The sequence below is a fragment of the Chiloscyllium plagiosum genome, chromosome 4, assembly GCF_004010195.1.
Source record: "Chiloscyllium plagiosum isolate BGI_BamShark_2017 chromosome 4, ASM401019v2, whole genome shotgun sequence".
Classification (NCBI taxonomy): Eukaryota; Metazoa; Chordata; class Chondrichthyes; order Orectolobiformes; family Hemiscylliidae; genus Chiloscyllium; species Chiloscyllium plagiosum.
Window position 1 is genome coordinate 88,785,426 of NC_057713.1, and position 18,576 is coordinate 88,804,001.

The 18,576-nt window shown below is 40.7% G+C and overlaps 1 protein-coding gene across 4 annotated transcripts in view; it reads right to left on the reverse strand.

Moving 5' to 3' along the window:
• Positions 1-18,576, reverse strand: part of LOC122549185 (cancer-associated gene 1 protein homolog) — an 87,499-nt gene that overhangs the window by 6,648 nt on the left and 62,275 nt on the right. Inside the window, exons 12-16 of one of the 4 annotated variants that reach the window (XM_043688569.1) lie at positions 16,001-16,072; positions 13,642-13,745; positions 6,137-6,333; positions 3,013-3,076; positions 1,646-1,719 (exon numbers count right to left, since the gene is read on the reverse strand). In XM_043688569.1, the coding sequence (XP_043544504.1) occupies positions 1,646-1,719; positions 3,013-3,076; positions 6,137-6,333; positions 13,642-13,745; positions 16,001-16,072 (511 nt within the window). Of the gene's footprint in view, positions 1-1,645; positions 1,720-3,012; positions 3,077-6,136; positions 6,334-7,560; positions 9,141-13,641; positions 13,746-16,000; positions 16,073-18,576 lie in introns of those variants that run through there. The other 3 variants (XM_043688572.1, XM_043688570.1, XM_043688571.1) reach the window with 3 other exon arrangements.

The following is an 18,576-nucleotide window of genomic DNA, read 5'->3' on the forward strand; positions in this document are numbered from 1 at the left end:
CCGTTTTACATAAACCAATTAGCACCCTATTGTGCGTGCCCTGCAACTCTCCTGGGATGGCAGGAAACATACTATTTGCACCTACTCCAGTGATGATGGGGAACTATCATCTCATTCATCCTCAAATTCCACACATTCTGGCAACTAAAGGTATATAATATGTAGCTGCACGCAGGAACAGCAGAACAGCCGAAATTCGGACCTCGGTTGGTCTCCGCCGGCGTTATTGTAGCAATAAACGTTACCGATTGTTGAACCGCACTCTGGGCTCGGAATGATATCATTTCATCTGCGCTAACATACTGATAAGTTATAGAGATATTAATTTTCTAGTGAACAATTTAACGAATGACAGGAGATTTCAAGTTAAGACTTTTACTGCAAAAAATTAAAATCAAAGTTGGTTAAACATTATTAGTAGAGAACTAATACACTAAAACTATATAGATGGTATTCCTCAGTAATCTCTTCACACAACTGAAAACCCAATGCCATGATTGTAGATTACAGCAAATTCTCAGCAGATATGCAGTCTTGTATTTTAAACCCCAAATGTTTCCCACTCATCTAACAGACTCTATTCTGCCACCCAAGCAGGGTGAAACATTCAGTGTCCATTTAAGCACAGTCCCCTTAGCTCAATATTCTGAACAGAAGTGAATGGACTGCCAACAGCACATCCACTCCCGATTCTTGGGTCTTCAATTCTCCACAACAAGCTTCAATTCCTCATACAGGGGTTCTGTCCTCACCAGCACTCCATTTGGTGATTAAGTGAAAAGCAATACTTTCTTCTGCCTGGCATTGCAGAATCTGCTTTCAGTCTGTCTCTGATAATTTGACCATCTGCAAGCGGTAAGGACAGCTGCTTTATCTTGTCCCAAGGTATTAAATTAATAGGCTTTGAGCTGAACCCCATTCACATAACTATCAGGTCACACATGGACTTATCTCCAGGCAGAACTAGCAGGACATCAAATTTTACACATTGCTATTCCATTTCACCTTGAATTAAAGAAAACAGTTTTAAACATAACCATCTTACATTCATTATATCTTATATTTTATATGGTCCAATGTGCAATGTTAATATTGGCAACCTTCTACCTGCAAACAATATCCCTAAAGTTGCACCAACAAACTGAAGTTTCACCAAAGCTGCTGCTTAATTGTGACAATGATTTGAAATGCCACTTCTTTCTACCAAATACATTCCCTTTAAATGCCGTGAGATATATTAAATATTGTAAGCTTACTATGTATAGTATAACAGACCTGATTGAGACAGGTTATTCAGGCTCAGGAATGTAAAACTTTGCCAGGCACAGGGCAACAACAATTTGTTTTCCTCTAGCTCTACACTTGTCATGGATAATCTGGGAAGTTTGCAAGCACTAGAGAAATTTTAAATTATGGTATGGACTTGCTTGAAGGATAGTTTCTTTCACTAAAGAGAACATTTACTTTATATAGTAGAGAGAAGGTTTATGTACGCCTATAGGAGTAACCCTTCTTATGTAATTGTTCAAATTCTTTGGTAAATAATGCCAAGCGATAACCTCATCATTAAAATAAGCAACTACAGTTAAAACAAATCCATCGGAAAAAAAAAACTTGTACTGTTCATTCAGTACTTTTAGCTGACCTCATCTTCAATGCCAATCGTTGCCTCTTTATCCAAGATATCTTCCTTGGGGACAGATTTAGCGATGCTGCTATCTACGAATCAATACAGAAAACAAAGAAAACATGGAATATCCAATATCAATTAGTATTGGCTTCTTTTTAAACTACACTTCCAGCTTCCCATAACAGGCAGAAGAGAAACACTGAACTTAGCAGTACATGCAGGCCATTCAGCACTGTGAGCAAGGCTCTACCATTTGATAGGATTATGGTTTATCTGATTGTAACCCCAACTCCACGTTCCTTTCTGATCCCCTCACAATCTTCGACTCCTTTTTTAATCAACATCTAACTCAGCCTTGTAAAGGTCTGACAGCCTAGACATGAGCAGGATAAGACAGAGTTTGAAAACTCTGAGCCCAACCCAGCTTAAAATGAACCCCCTTTCAAATTTAACAGAGGAAGATTGGGGTTGTACTAACTGGTTGTTGAGAAGTAGCTCAGTTATTTAAGTAATCCAACAAGTCTGTATGGCTCAATATTTTTAGACATAGTAGTTATGAGTTTTTGAGGGTTCAGGAAATCTGGAAGTTGAAGGGAGACAAGAATAATGAGGAAACACAATTAAGTGCTTTTCCAGCACTGCTAATGGGTCAACTGGTGTGGGAATGATTCCCACGGCAGCTCTCCAAGTAAGCCAGCTCCTCTCCTGAAGCCCACTGCCTACCTCTACAATCTGACCTTCCTGCAATTTAAAAATTCCCCACGCCATATTTTCCCCTCACTGACCCACAATCTCTTCAAAACTATTTCACTACCATCATCGCCATCCCCACCTCTCAAAACAATCACTCCTTCCTGCTTCTTTGCCATCCAACCTCGTCCCCTTCCATCAGATCTCCAGCCTGTCTTACTGCATTAGAAACAGATAAATAAAGTTCAAATGATGTTCTGGCATTAAATTTAGCTGAATCTCTGCATTTCTCACCTCTATGAACAGTACATCCCTACTGCCATAAATACTTAACTTTCTGTAATACTCTGAAACAATTCACCATAGTTCTGGTTTCACCATCTGAAAGCTCAATTAAACACCTATTATGCAAGTATAACTCAAAATATAAAATAATATTTTTGAATATTTGCAGTAGTACAATCTGATTCAATTTTATATGCATTTACATGACAGTTTTATAGAAAAATTGCTCCTAAATTCTTCAATTGGCCTGTTGATGACTATCATACATTAAAGACTGCCTGTTTGGGTCTCTCAAGTTTCTCCATGTTCACTCTATGAAATCTCTTAATAATCTTCACAGCGTTTGCTTATATAAATCTCAGAAAAAGCTAGCTTAGTTTCATCAGATTCCACTAATTTGTCCTTACCATAATAACTGGCATTGCAATTTGTTCCATCCTTTTCACCATCGCAGTTCACATCCACATCATCCTGAATGCAAAGTAAAACAGAATGGTATCAATATGCCAAAAGACAACTCAGTAGAGCTTCAAAATATCCAATCCACCGCAGTCAAAGTCCTAGAAATAAACTTACACACGATTAAAATTAATGGGAATAATTTTTACTTTATTTCCCAAGATAGGTGTAAACAGAGTGACACAGGGCAGTATGTTTAGTGATTACTGCTTAATTTTATTTGTGGTCAGACTATTATTTAGCCTGTGTGGTTTCAGTCCATGTTGAAGATGAAGCCCCAGTCCAAAATGGAGGAGTTTCATTAATGTACTGAACTGTGGGTAGTGTTGTCTTTTGTGAAAATGTCTTAGTAAGTCGATGTGTAGGGTGTCAACAGAAAACCATCCCCAAAAACTAAGTAAAAAGAAAGATTGAAAGATACTGGCAAATCACAGAAAAGTTTTTTAATTACTTTACAGCGTGGAAACAGGCCCTTCGGCCCAACAAGTCCACACCGACCCGCCGAAGCGCAACCACCCATACCCCTACATTTACCCCTTACCTAACACTATGGACAATTTAGCATGGCCAATTCACCTGACCTGCACATCTTTGGACTGTGGGAGGAACCGGAGCAACCGGAGGAAACCCACACAGACATGGGGAGAATGTGCAAACTCCACACAGTCAGTCGCCTGAGGCGGGAATTGAACCCGGGTCTCTGGCGCTGTGAGGCAGCAGTGCTATCCACTGTGCCACCGTGCCGCCCACGGTTATTTTCAAAGAGATCCAGACTAGAATACAAAAGGACTCAGAATAGTAAGGTTGCAGATGGAAAGAAAAATGGAATGGCACATCTCACATTGAGGCTTCTTGCCTCAATTTTTAACTCAATTGTTTATTCTCGGAGATGTGCAGGGAGTGAGAGCTTAGAATGGTATATTGAGGGTGACATGGTTTTGGGAACAGAGTGAATGGTGGGACCTTCAGTGTTCTTCTTTGACTGATAAGATTTAAGGATCGAGAAAAAATTGTTAGCTGGAGGATTAGAGTCAGATCAGATACAGAAAGAGAAACATACAGAGTTAACAAAGATTGGAATTAAAAAGAAAATAAATAGAAGGGAAAAACTTTTTTTTAAAGCTGACAGTTTTAAAATCTCTGAGGTTAATTCAGATCTTGAATGAGTGAGAATCCACAGCAAAAACTGTTCAGTTTCTGAGCTGGAGACCCACTAATAATGATCAAATCAATCTTTGTTTACATTGTGGTGAGTTTAATGGACAATTGATGTGCAAATGCAGCAACTTCTTGAAATTAAGAAAGATGCTAAAACTAAATGTCATTTGTGAGACATGTAAATCAACCAGCAAACTCTGGAAATTTGCAGTTCACATGTCACTTAAATTTTCTGAAGTTGTTCGTTGATTTGCATTCTGGTGTTCATTGTTAACATATCTTTACTTTCCAAGCAAGACCTGACCTTGAGTTTACACATCAACTTCTCAAAGGGCCAAGTCCCTTGATAGTTACATAAGATAAAGGAGCAGAATTAAGCCAATCAGCACATTGAATGGCGGAGCAGACTCAATCATAGCTGATAGGTTTCTCAACCTCATAACCCTTGATCCCCTCACTAATCAAGAACCTATCTCTGTCTGAAATATGCTGAATGACTTGACATCCACGGCCCTCTGTGGCAATGGGTTCCACAAAGACATAACCCTCTAGCTGAAGAAATTCTTCTGCATTTCAGTTCAAAAGTGTTGTCCCGTCACTGACGCTGTACCCCTGGGCTCCTAGTCCCTCCCATTAGTGGAAATATCATTTCCACATCCATTCTATCCAGGCTTCTCTGAATCCTGCAAGTTGCAATCAGATCCCCTTTCATCCTTCTAAATTCTATTGAGTACAGAACCAAAGTCCTCAATAGCTCCACATATGATAATCCCTTCATCCCCGAAATCATTCTTGTAAACCTCCTCTGGACTCCATTCAATGCCAGCACATCATTCCTTAGTCACGGAGCCCAAAACTACTCACAATGTTCAAAATACAGTCTGACTAGAACCTTACACAGGCTCAGCAGTATATCTCTGCTTTTGTATTAATTTCAAAAAGGTTAGAAGACATTTGCTTTTCTAACCACCAACGGAACTAGGATGCCCAAGTCCCTTTGCCCTTCAGATTTCCAAAGCCTTTCCCGGTTTAGAAAACAGTCCATACCTCTATTCTTGCTATCAAAATGTAAAACCTCACACTTTGTCACATTGTATTCCATCTGTCACTTTTTTGCATGCTTGCCTAGCATGTCCAGGTCGTTCTGCAACTGCCACACTTCCTCAGCACTACCTGTCCCTCCAATGATCTTTCTGCCATTTGTAAAACTAGCAACAATGTCCTCAGTTCCTTCATCCAGAAATTTAATGTATAACATGAATAGTTGTGGTCGCAGCATTGGCTGCTGTGGTACTCCATTAGTCACCAGCTGTCACCCCAGGAAAGACCCCTGTACACATACTGTCTGCCTTCTGCCAGTCAGCCAATCCTTTTTCCATGCCAGTACCTTGCTCCAACACTATGGACTCTTATATAAATTAGCAGCCCCTGGTCAGCACCATGTGAAAGGCCTCTGGAAATTCAAACAAATCACATCCACTAGCTCTCCTTTGTCTAATTTACCTCATTACAGAAAGGGTGAAAAAGACATTTTTAATTTTCACTCTGTAAAAAGAAGTTGGTGACTGTATGTGAAACCAGCTTTGGTTCTGGTTAAAAAAAATGGACCAAGTAGGAAGGAGACAATTCATGCGCATCATTAGAATTCTGGAATCAACCTAGACATTGGATCAGCAAGGCAATCATGTTTCTCCCCTTGTCACGTTCAACACTCACTACCCAACTCCATCATAACCCATCCACCTCCTGTAAAATGCAGAATATAATTGGTGACCAGTTCATATTCTATCAAAGCAAGATCACAGCATTAAGCCATCTACCATTTTGTTCTGCAAATTATTTACAGAAATAAACAAAAACATCAGCTTTTAGTATACAAAAGGTAATCTTTTCATGAAGGCAATGAGTGCCAACCTGGGATATCTCTGAAGCCGTGCCAACTGTTTCAGTTTCTAAGTAGTGTTCATCTTTCTTGTTGCAAACCGAATAAATGTCTAGTTGAGAACTGCTGCCAATTTGATACTGGCTGCTGACATATTCCTTAGATTCTAAGTGATCTACTTCTGGTTTCTGATTACGTTTGTTTCCCATTTTTAAATGTTGCAGAGTACCTGAAAAAAAATTAAATCATTTTAAAAAGTGCAGGTTGTCATGCTGATCTGTTGCAAGAATACCACCAACCACCTGGGAAGGGAAGGCACGAGCTGGCACACATGGACAGAAAGGATGTTGCCAGGGTTGGAGGATTTGAGTTATAGGGAGAGGGTGAATATGCTGGGGTTGTTTTCCCTGGAGCGTCGGAGGCTGAGGGATGACCTTCTAGAGATTTGCGGGAGTACAATTGCAACATTGAAGAGGCATTTGGATGGGTATATGAATAAGATGGGTTTGGAGGGATATGGGCCGGGTGCTGGCAGGTGGGACTAGATTGGGTTGGGATATCTGGTCGGCATGGATGACTTGGATCAAAGAAAGGTCCGTTTCCGTGCTGTACATCTCTATGACTCTGAGTGCTGACAACATCTCTGGATAGGAGCCAAGTTTCAGGTGGAGCTGCAGCAATAAAAATTTGAATCTACACATGCCTTTTCCACTTTCTTAGCCATTGAGAGTTGGTTCTGTCATAGAAAGTTTCTGCATTCAGAAGCATCTGGAAACGTGTGCCACATTAGTACCAAATAAGGCATCAGCAAAAGGTTCAAGATCCTGGTCCCATTACAAGATTTGACATTCTCCTCTCTCCTGAATTTTTCACCAATAATACAAATTCCCAACAATATTCAGTCCTGCATATCAACCTTCCAAGGCCTTGTGTCTTCCAAGATTTCTCTCCTCTCTTTGCCATTCTTCGATCTTGCAAGCAGATGACTACATTCCCAGTACTCTCCTGATTACACAATCATCTTCAATACCCACCCCAACATCCAAAGGCAAGAATAGTTTACCCAATGCCCCTGATAACAAGATTCCACTCCCCAAAAATCAACAACCCAGAATTAATCTTCCAAAAGGGTCTATCTCCAGTGGTCTCAGAAATGTGGGCTCTTATCTGTTGGGTTCTGGTTTGCTATCAATAATTTATTGATTTTTAGGAGGTTCAAATTACTCCCAGATCCTGATTCTGATACTGACTTATTTAGGAAAGTAAAATAAAGAAGGCAGTAGGCAGGTGTTTCAGGGCAAAAGAACCTCTGCGTTTATTAAATACAAAAAATGTATAATACAAGAAATAAAGGCAAATGCAATAGAACTGAAATTAACACAACTATACAGTAATTAAACACACTTCCAAATTAAACATGGGTTAAACACTATTAGAAGCTAAACAGTAGTTTTAATCACAGACGCTTTCATTACATTTGCTACCCTGGGGTTCTCTGCTCTGTCACTACCCACCTTCCCCTCCCTGCTAGCTAGGTTGGATACTCTGAGGTCTCAGGAGTTTAAGCTCACCACTGGGGATAAACACAATTTTGAAGTACTGGTGGCTGTCAGCTAACTGTACCTGATGCCTTGATGAAGACTTTGGACGATGTAGGCCTTCAGTCTGGGTGGAGTCCGCTGATGTGGTCGAATGTGTTCTGAATTTCCTTACTTTGGTTTTACAAGCTGGCTTTCACCCTAGGATGTGTCCGGCGCCTTGTGGTGTCAGTCAGGTTGGTGGTTTTTAGAGATTGTCAGTTCTTAGATCTGCTGGCCGTGGTCAGCTCCCCTCGTACGGAACAGGACTGTGTCAGTAGGTTTCAGAATTGCTGTTGGGTCCTCCTTCTGAAGGTAACTCTTGGAAATAGCTATTGAAATTCTTCTTCTGGGATTGCTGTTTGGAAAGCATCCTGGAGAATAGCTGCCGAGGAATTGTTCTCGGGGAGATAGCTGTTTAGGATCCCTCCTCTGGAGATAGCTGTGGGGAATAGCTTTCAGGTGAGATCAGGGCCTCTTATCTTCACTTGCCATTCTGTTACTGGTGTTCACTTTGAGATCAATTGGCTTCCTGACCGTCAAGATTAAATGTGAATATATTTGATTGGAGTCAAATGTCCGGTATCTGTATAGGTTTCAAAATGTCTGGGTTTTTGTAGGTTAGTTTCAGTCTAGAGTGTTAGGTCTAATTGATTGTTCTCTTCTGTGGAGGTATGTGAATTCAAGGTTGAACAATAGTCCCAGACTGGCTCTGTATGTAGTTGTTGCTGCCTGAGCTGAGGCTTTTGTCCAGTATTTTGCTATTAGAAATGATCATGGTCTTGTCCAGTATTTCAGATGATAGGAATTTTTGCTCAATCCTACATATCTCAGTACTACTTTGGGAGCCAACTCCGAATACTGCTCAACACAATTCTCAATTGCTGACACAGTATCATCCCATACTGCTTTTAAATTCTACTCCATGGCATTTAGACTCCTATTAATCAAACTCAAAAACCCAAACAACTCATGACAAAAAAAAAACAACTTTGGGGATCTTAGCCTTTGTTTTTGATATTGTAAACAGAACGCAATGTGAACTCAAGCTTCTAATACATGATATCAATCACATCATTGACAAAATAGTACATTGTTCATGGTTCCCAGTGTAGACTAACAAAAACCGTGCAGATAACACCAGACTGTGGCGGGTTTGATGGTTTTCTAATCATAAGATATTCCATGTCAACTGTTGAGAATTAAAAACTGGAGTTTGGACTGAATTTTCCCAGCCCCTGAACAACATGGGTAATTGAGAGCCAGCTGGGAAATATGTGGTGACAACAGAAAAATCTTGATGTTGAGAAAATTTTCCATCCAATATTTGAATGGCAAGATGGTGATTGCTAATAATGGTGAGAGTCCCACTAGCATACATTGACATTGGCCTGCATCATACGATGGCTGGCATGGCTTATCTGTAGCTGGTTTCGGAGGATAATGTTAGCAGATGACACTGTAAAAGAAATAGTAGGATGGGAATGTCAGAACTGAAGGTGTCAGAGGGAGGCAAAGATGAATGACACATGAAAGAATTAGTGGTGGGTGTCCCCTTGACTACCAGGTTGAGCCTGCACTCACTTTGTGAAAAGCAATCTATTCTGTCTTCCATTCTCATTTGAATCGTTAATGCACAATGGAAATGAAAAGAAAAATAGCTGCAATAACACCAGGGCTGGACAGGAGTAATTTTTGTTTCTCTGTCTGAACATGTGGAATCTACTGGTAAGCAATGAGAGGCCCATTGGATTAATCAGGCACATAGTAAAGGTTGAAGTCATCTGTAAACATTGTATCCCACTAATGAAATGAATGCAGTAATCAGCTCTGCCGAGTCTTGTGGCAGAGTGGTAGTGTCCTTACATCTGAGCTCAGAGGCCAAGGTTCAAGCCCCAACTGTAACATAACATCTCTAAACAGGCTGATTAGAAAATATCTGTAAATCCTGGTCACAAGCAATCATCACCTTGTAATTAGTCATTACAGCTTGATCACAGTCATCTGAGAAATACAAATAATCACAGATGACCTTAAAATGATCACATAACTCCAAAGACAATTGCGAGGGCATGCAGTGGATTTCCTACACACCCCACTGTTCGAAGAATTGTGCTGAAATGTGATACTTGTGTATGATGTGAATACAGATTGCTTATATTAATACAAACTGTTCGGCTTCAGAAATTCCCCAAGTAGGTTCATTGGAGCCATGACCAATAGATCTGGCCACAGCAAGGGTTGTGTCTCTGTGGCCTTGGTGCTTTGAAAGCATGGAGAAATGGAGGAGAAACAAAGGCGTTACCAGAGATCTCCAACAGACGTGGAATAGCCTCCACATGAAAAAAGATCACAGTTGAAGGGGCCCTCAGGATGTAGAGGAGCAACAGGAGGCCAGAAGTCCAATATCCTTGATGTAATTTCCTCTAGAGGAGTGAGGTGTATTGTCTCTAGGCTAAGGATGGTCCCACCATCACAATACTGTGTCATCTACTAGAGCAGGAATTGAAACCTGAAAGGGTGGTGACCATTCTATCCCAGTGGCTATCAAGATGACAGCTGTGCTTTCTATAATGCCACGCTCTGTTTCTATGGATCCACGGAGGACCTGTGGATCCAGCTATATCAGGGGCTATCGTCACTGTTGCTACAGTGCAATGAAGGCATTAAAAAATTGCGGATGCACAAATATGCTCAGGAACAGCTGCAACCTCTGGAGGATGCCATACAGCTACACATGAAGTCGCAGCTGAATGTACCCCTGGGATGGAGAGAAGGTACTCAAGGCACAGAATCTATCTTTCTCTATACCATTGTCTCCAGCTGAGGTGCAGTGTCAGCACAGACACAGGATGTCCTGGGTCACTATCACAGAACCATCCGACTGCTGCAGCTGAACGAATAGCCTGAAGCCATCACAGTGACAGCTGTGTGAAAATTTTAATAAAATTGGCTGCTTTGCAGGAACCACGAGGGCCCTGTGGAGGATCTCTTAATCTTTAAACCACAAACTATATCAAGACTGTTACTGCAGTTTGTGACAAGTCACACCACTTCACTTTGTTTCCTAGTTACAAATTCAATCCCGCATCCCAGGCAGTAGACTTTGCCAATATAGCTGGCTTCTCCCAGGTGCAGGGCATGGCATACAGTATACACATCAGATTTGCAAGGTCACATCATAATCTGGTTGACTTCATGAACAGAAAATTATTCCAGTCCATCAATGTACAAGTCATTTGCAGCACACCCCAGAAATCTGCACCAGGTATCTTCGCTGTTGCAATGGTGCCTCTAACCCTGGGAACTCTCATGTCCTACTTCATTTAAAGGGCTGAATGCCTCACAAAGAAGGTTAATGGGAGAAAAGGGCTACCCTCTGTTACTAATAGCTGATGACTCCATTACACAACCTCCCGACTAAGGCCAAGTGAAGATGTGATGCAGCCCATTCTTCCATCAGGGGCAACATGGAAGAGACAATAGGTAAAAACAATGACTGCAGATGCTGGAAACCAGAGTCTAGATTAGAGTGGTGCTGGAAAAGCACAGCAGTTCAGGCAGCATCCGAGGATCAGTAAAATCGACATTTTGGGCAAAAGCCCTTCATCAGGAATCCAGCACCACTCTAATCTAGACTCACGGAAGAGACAATAGGCCTCCTCAAGAGCAGGTTCTGTTATTTGCATTGTTTCGGATTGGAATCGTGCAAGACAGATGGAATATGCTATAAAATCATCGCATGCTGTCCAACTTGAGCAGGGAAATGCCAGGCTAATGCATTTATTTTCCCTTTTTATTTAAGAACAGGGCTCGAGAGCACCAGATTAGGCTCCAAGTCTTGATCATTAGGGAAGGGAGTGGGGACCAGGGCCAAGCTAAGGATTTGTGTTTAACTTATATTAATCCATTCCTGCAATTATTCCCCCCATTCCTGGGAGGTAAGCTGTGATGCCAGGCTGTACCTCCTTGGAATCCACCATTTGGAGTATCTTAATTGAATGGCCAATTAGGGGCACTGCAAGATGAACCAATCAGGGTTATGAAAACCCACTCAATGCAAAAGTATTTAGGGATAGTAGAAAGAATCTTGGGAAATAAAAGCTCATCAGCTGTGACCATCTCTCTCACCCTCCACACATCCCTGACAATCTAACTCTCACCTCTCTCAACCTCCCACTTATGGAACAACTCGAAAATCACCCCCTTATCCTGCTCCTGCCTCATCACTCCTCCATATAATGTTAATTGCTACGTGTACACTGAAGACAGCCAGCTCAACCTTACCATCACCTCTCTTGAATCCTCCACCGTTGCTAAACCATCAGATTGCTTATTCAACATTCAGTACTACAGAGCAGAAAGGCTATTGTTTTGGATCACTGCTCAGTTCCCAAACTCAGTTCCCTAACTATCCATTCTATCCCGCTCCCTGTCAATAGTCAGAGATCAAGATAGATAGCTTGCATCCTTGGTGTCAGGTGAGCTTCTGACCTCTTATTCATGTCATGACTAATTCATTTCTGTCTCTGTAACATCCCATGACTTTGTCCTTATCTCAGTTTCTCTACTGCTGAAATCCCTATTCAGGGTTCTGTTGTCTCTACACTCAACTATTTCAATGCACGTCTAGCTAGCGTTCCCTCTAAGCTGTATTCAGCTCCAGAGTTCCATGCATGGCAATCAGTGCCGATTCTGGAAGTCATTGCTGCACATGGACCTCAGGAGGCTGCACTGCTCCTGGCTCATCACCTAAGCTGTACCCTCCATAAACTTTAGGTCATTCAAACCTCTGCTGCCCTTCTTTGTCTTTACTCACAGCAAGTCCTGCTCACCCATTAATCCTGTGCTAACTGACTTGTATTGGCACCGAGTCAAAACAACATCCTGATCTAAAGATTTCATCCTTATTTTTGAATCCCTCCATGGTCTTGCCACTCCTTATCTTTGTAGTTTCCTCCAGCCTCATAACCCTCCAAAACATCTGGGCTCTTTTTATTCTAGCCCCTTAGACTTCTCCAACCTTAACTGCTCCACCACTGAGGAGGAACTTCTTTTCTCAGAGGGTAGTGAATCGGTGAAACTCTGATGCAGGAGGGTCATCGAACATGAAACTTTGACTTTCCTTTCTCTTTCTCTCCATAGATGCTGCCAGACTTGCTGAGTTTCTCCAGCAATTTTAGTTTTTGTGTATGGAATTCTTTACCCCAGAAGGCTGTTGAGGCTGAGTCATCAAACGTATTCAAGACGGAGACTGATTGAAAATCCATCTATTAGTCTAGGTCTAGTTTCAGTCCAGGGTTATATGGAAAAGGCGGGAAGGTGGAATTGCAGATAATCAGATCAGCCATGATCTCACTGAATGGCAGAAAAGACTCAATGGGTTGGATGGCCTGCTTCTGCTCCCCCACCTTATTAGTGAACATGCCTTCAGTTGCTTAAATTCTAACTCTGGGATATCCTCCTTAAATCTATCCTGCTTTCCACATTTAAGTCACACCTCAAAACCTAACTTTGAATGAGGTTTTTTGGACATCACTCTAATTATTTCCTTATGTGGCTCAGTGTCATAATTTGTCTTATAATGTTCTAGTGCAGCACTTTAGAACACTACTTTCGTTCAAAGATGTCCTACAGATATAAGTTGCTAAGGAAATTGAGTATCTGTAACAATGACATTGTTTTACTTCTAGTGCTTGATGATCAATTGGAAGTTGGTAAATGCACCCTCAGGGAAGCATACCACTGATCCCAGGTAATCTGATGGGATTTGGATCTTAAGACAGAAGTATAGAAAGGGACGCAGGCTATTATATTAAATGCAGCACAACTCACATTAAAACTGATTCTGTACGTGACTGGGCTGTAAAATGTAATTCCTGTCCACATGGTTAACCCTAGTGTTTGGGAACGATTCTTACATTAATACAAAGCATGCAAACTAAGTAAGAAAGGCTTACCTTTAGCAAAGCAAAGGTCAGCTTCATCGTGGTTGAACTGTTTTGCCTTAGAATGACAAGCCCTTCCACTTGCATTACTGCTGCCACTTGTGGAATCTGGAGAACTGTTTTTGGTAGAGGGGAATAGTTTAATAATGACAACAAGGTTTGGAACCAACCTTAGACCAAAAGAGGAACAGGAGTGGGCTACTCGATCCTTTGAGCCTGTTTCACCATTGAATTAGATCATGCACACTCAGTACCTTTTAGAGTCATACAGCACGGGAGCTGACCCTTCAGTCAAACTCATCCATATCGACTAGACATCCAAACTAATCTAGTCCCATTTACCAGTATTTGGCCCATGTCCCTCTAAACCATTCCTAGTCATGTACCCATCCAGATGTCTTTTAAATGTTGTAATTATACCCACCTCCACCACTTCCTCTGGCAGCTCATTCCATGCATGCATCACCCTCTGCATGAAAAAGTTACCCCTTAGTTTCCTTTTAAATCTTGCCCCATCTCACCTTAAACCTGCTACACTCTGGTTTACATTCCAGGCACCATCATATGTTCCTTTCACTCTCACACCCCCTCCCCCTCTGTCTACAACAGAAACAAGCATTTTTCAGACCCTTTCAGTTCTGAACAATAGTTAGCTCAAACTCTAGACATTAATTGTGTTTCTCTCCACACAACTTTCCTGATTTGCTCACTTCCTCCAGCATACAGTGGGGACTACATTATCCATGCTGCCTTTCGGGTCCCACTGGTGGGAGTTGCAATTCTGATGAGCGCTCAAGCACTCCAGCAACGGCTGGACATCAAATATAAGCATGTGGATCTTAACTCTTACTTATCCATCACAGTTCCACAATTATCCCTTAATACACACATTATTATTACAATGAACCACAGCATTTTAATACAGTTCAACTGTGTATCAATGAGGCTTGCATTTTGCTTGTTTTCTGCCCAGTCACATCACCAGAAATTAAGTTGAAATTAAGTCACCAAACAATAAGAGTGAGATTCCTGCTGGGGTAAAAATGAAATAGAATTTAAAATAAGCTTTTCACTATTACTTTAAATTTGGTCAATACAGAGTATTAGTACTAAGCCAGGTTTTGGGTATATTTCCACAAATGCCCAGCAGAGAAAAAAGGCCATTCAACCCAAATGATCCATGCTGGTGTTCATGCTCACTCTTTGCTACCTCCACTTATGAATTCCATTTCATCAGAATAAAAAGATCAAAAGATGACTGTGGACATGTTGCTGATATTCCTCCTTACATCTCATGAAAGTGAGACGAGCAAAATATTGAATGCCCACAAAATTCAGTGATCAAACCAATGGTACCTCTTGAGTAAATGATTTGGAATTATTGTTACAGCGCTGGGAGGATTTCAATGGCAAATCCTACAATCTATGAGGTGATTTTAAGAGTAACTACGGCAAAAGTGAAACGCACCTAAAATACTAATGGAAAACTCAAATTTGTTGGCTTTCTAGATTAAAGTCTTTATCTTATTCCAGAAGCTGCTTGATAATTCGGGGGATTGTGCCATTCGGCTCTTGTATAAGGCCCTCCTACGACACATTCCCTCCTTACCACAGCTTTTCTAAAGAAAAGTTTCAACGTAATACTAACATCTTCCAAAATGACAGATTGCATTTAGTGTAGTTGGTCATGATGGTCACCTTTTACCTTAGTTTCAGCTAAAGAACATGTACCACGCTAATGGCTGGAATGAACAGTTTGCCTGGTGGGTAAAGGCTAGACAGGCTAGGCCTGTCTCCTCTGGAGTTTAGAAGAGATGACTTAATTTAAACATAAAAGATCGTGAGTGGTCTTGATCAGGTGGACACTTAAAATATGTTTCTGCTCATTGACAAAATTCATAACTAGAGCACATACAGGTTATTCTGCTACAAAGCACGTTTCGTTAGTGTGAATTGGCTATAACACGATTGACGAATTATGGACGTTGTTTGGACAGCACAAAATTTCTACTGAAGGGATATAGCGATTTTCTATGAGCGGTCTTCTACAAAGTGATTTTCTATAGTGGGTTTCCACAGCGCAATTTTCTATAGCATCTGGTTGCAGAGAAACACGACTGTCATGTTATAGTAGAACAACCTGTACTTCCTTCCTCTGCAATCATGGAAATCTCCAGGACCTCAACAAGCAAGTATTTGTGGATTTAACACAATTTTAAAATGTACTTGACTGAAAACATGAAATTAAAGCAAAGACTTCACATAAGTATAGATAAGTATTATGTTGACTGTAAAATGCTTTGGTATGTACCAATATCATGAAAAGTGCTATGTTCATTCGCCAATACGCTTCAATTGAAAAGTGCAATACCTTCCTCTTGACTCATTTTTTCTGGGTCTTTTGTTTAAAGCAGCTAACAAAATGGAGTTCTTCTTTTCTAACCTAGAAATAAAGGCATTCCTTTTAGTTTTTTTTCAGATGGTGCCTGAGGTGTATTTCCCAATCCTCTAGATACTCATTCTTTCATCAACAAAGGAAATAATTCACTCTTGCCTAATATTTTTAAATCTAAAATACAAAATTCAGAGATAAAATGGTAGATTTCTCTCTTAAGGCACAAGGAAGTAAAGGATTACCTGAGATAATTGTGAAAAATGAAGTGATCATAGGTACATACAAATAACGGCTTGTGTGATTTTATATCCATTTGAACAAATAGGCCGAATATAATAAATGCTATTGTCAACAAGTAATTTTACCCATCCAGCCTTCATCAATGTACTGAAACCTGAATCTGGACAAACTCTCCATTAGGTTAAAAAATTGCCTGTCCCACTATTTCTGATGTGGCAATATTTTTCCTTTACCTTCCCTTCACTAACTGTCAGCCAAGGTGAATCAATGAAAATCAGGTTTCATTATTAACACACAAGCTTTTCTGCCCAATTTCCCCTTCTCAGTAAATGGTTCATTTTCAGAACAGATGTCTGTACAGAGTAGAGTCAAAATGAGTCAACCACATTGCTGACCTAGAGCCAGGCCATGTAAGCATGGCAGGTTTCCCTTCCTAAAGTAAACCGAGTGGGATTTTAGGATAATTGCTTTATGCTCACCATTACTGAGATTAGCTTGCAATTCCACTTAATTAACTGAATTCAAACACTATCAGTTTCAGGGCACTTGCCTGGATCTCACTGTCCAATGACACTGTGCTCTTGGGTCTTCAATTAAAATATTGACTATTACAGTTAAGATCAACTGTTTGGGATTATCTTTATCTTTTATTTTTGTGAATATGACCTCACTCATATGTGTCTCAAAATACCATACACAAAAGGAGCATGAGGAGACTGCTGAGCTCCAGAGACATACTCTGCCATTCAATAGGATCATGGCTGATTCGACATTCCACTTTGCCTGGAACCCTGATTCCCCTATTAATGAAGAATCAAGCTCAGCCTTAAAAATAGTCACAAGAACTCTGCATCAAAGCTTTCTGTAGCAAGGAGTTTCAAAGACTCAGTACTCTCTGAGAGAAGAAATTCTGCCTCATCAGTCTTAAATTGACACCCCTTAATTCTGAGACAATGCCCTCTGATTCTAGACTCTCCATGAGAGGAAACATTCTCTCAGCATTTACCTTGTCAAGCCCCTTAAGCATCCTATATGTTTCAATGAGATCACCTCTCATTCTTGTAAACTCCAGTGAGTTGAGTCACAGCCTGTGTAACCTTTGCTCATTACACAATCCCTACATACAAGAGATCAACCTAATAAACCTTCTCCGAATTGCCTCCTAAATCCATGTTTTTTCTTAAAGGGGGTCAAAACTGCTCACAGTACTCCAGATGTGGTCTCACCAGCACCTTGTACAATTACAGCAAGACTTTCCTATTCTTACACTCCAATTCCCTTGAAATAAGGATTAACATTCCATTAGTATCCCTGATTACCTGCTGCACCTGGGTGCTAGCTTTCTGGATTTTAAGCACAAGTATCTCAGAGTCCCTACCTGTTGCAGCTTTCTGCAATTTCGCTCCATTTAAATAATAGTCTGTTCTTTTGTTCTCCCTTCCAAAATGAACAACTTCACATTTTTCCACATTATAGTCCATGTCACATTTTGTCACTTACATAGCCTAAGATCTCTTTGTAAAACTGTTTGTTTACCTAACCCATGGGGGAGTTGGGGAGGGGGATACAACAGTCTATCATAGGGACAATGTTAGAACCTATTCGTAGAAACATTATGATAAACCACTTGGAGCAGTTCATCAGGTAGAACAAAAGTGATTTTATCAAAATGAAATCATGTTTAACTAATTTATTGGAGTCCTTTGAAGAAGTAACTTCTGCTGCAGGTAAAGAGAAACCAGTTGATGTATCTACATTTCCAGAAAGCATTTGATAAGATGCACAAAGGTTGCTGTGGAAAATTAAAGATCATTGTGTGGGGGCTAACATATTTGCATGCATTGAAGATTGACTGCTAAATAGGCTGATGACACGAAGAGAGATAGGAAAGGGAGTTGTGAAGCCTTATGAAGCCTTCAAAGGGACATAGATAAATTAAGTGAGGGGGCAAAGAGCTGGCAATTAGGACCTAATACGAAAAAGTGTGAAATTATCAGTTTAGGCAGATCAATCACCTGATGAAGGAGCGTCACTCCGAAAGCTAGTGTGCTTCCAATTATACCTGCTGGACTATAACCTGGTATTGTGTGATTTTTAACTTTGTACACCGCAGTCCAACACCGACATCTCCGAATCAAGAATGTTACAGTTTATTGTGAAGGGAATGGAATAAAGAGCAGTGAGTTTATGCTTCAGTTACTTCGGGCATTGATGAAACTGCACTTGGAGTCCTGTACACAGACCCACAGGAGGATGTTAATTTGTTGGAAGCAGTTCAGAGAAGGTTTACTAGACTAATATTGGAACAAGTG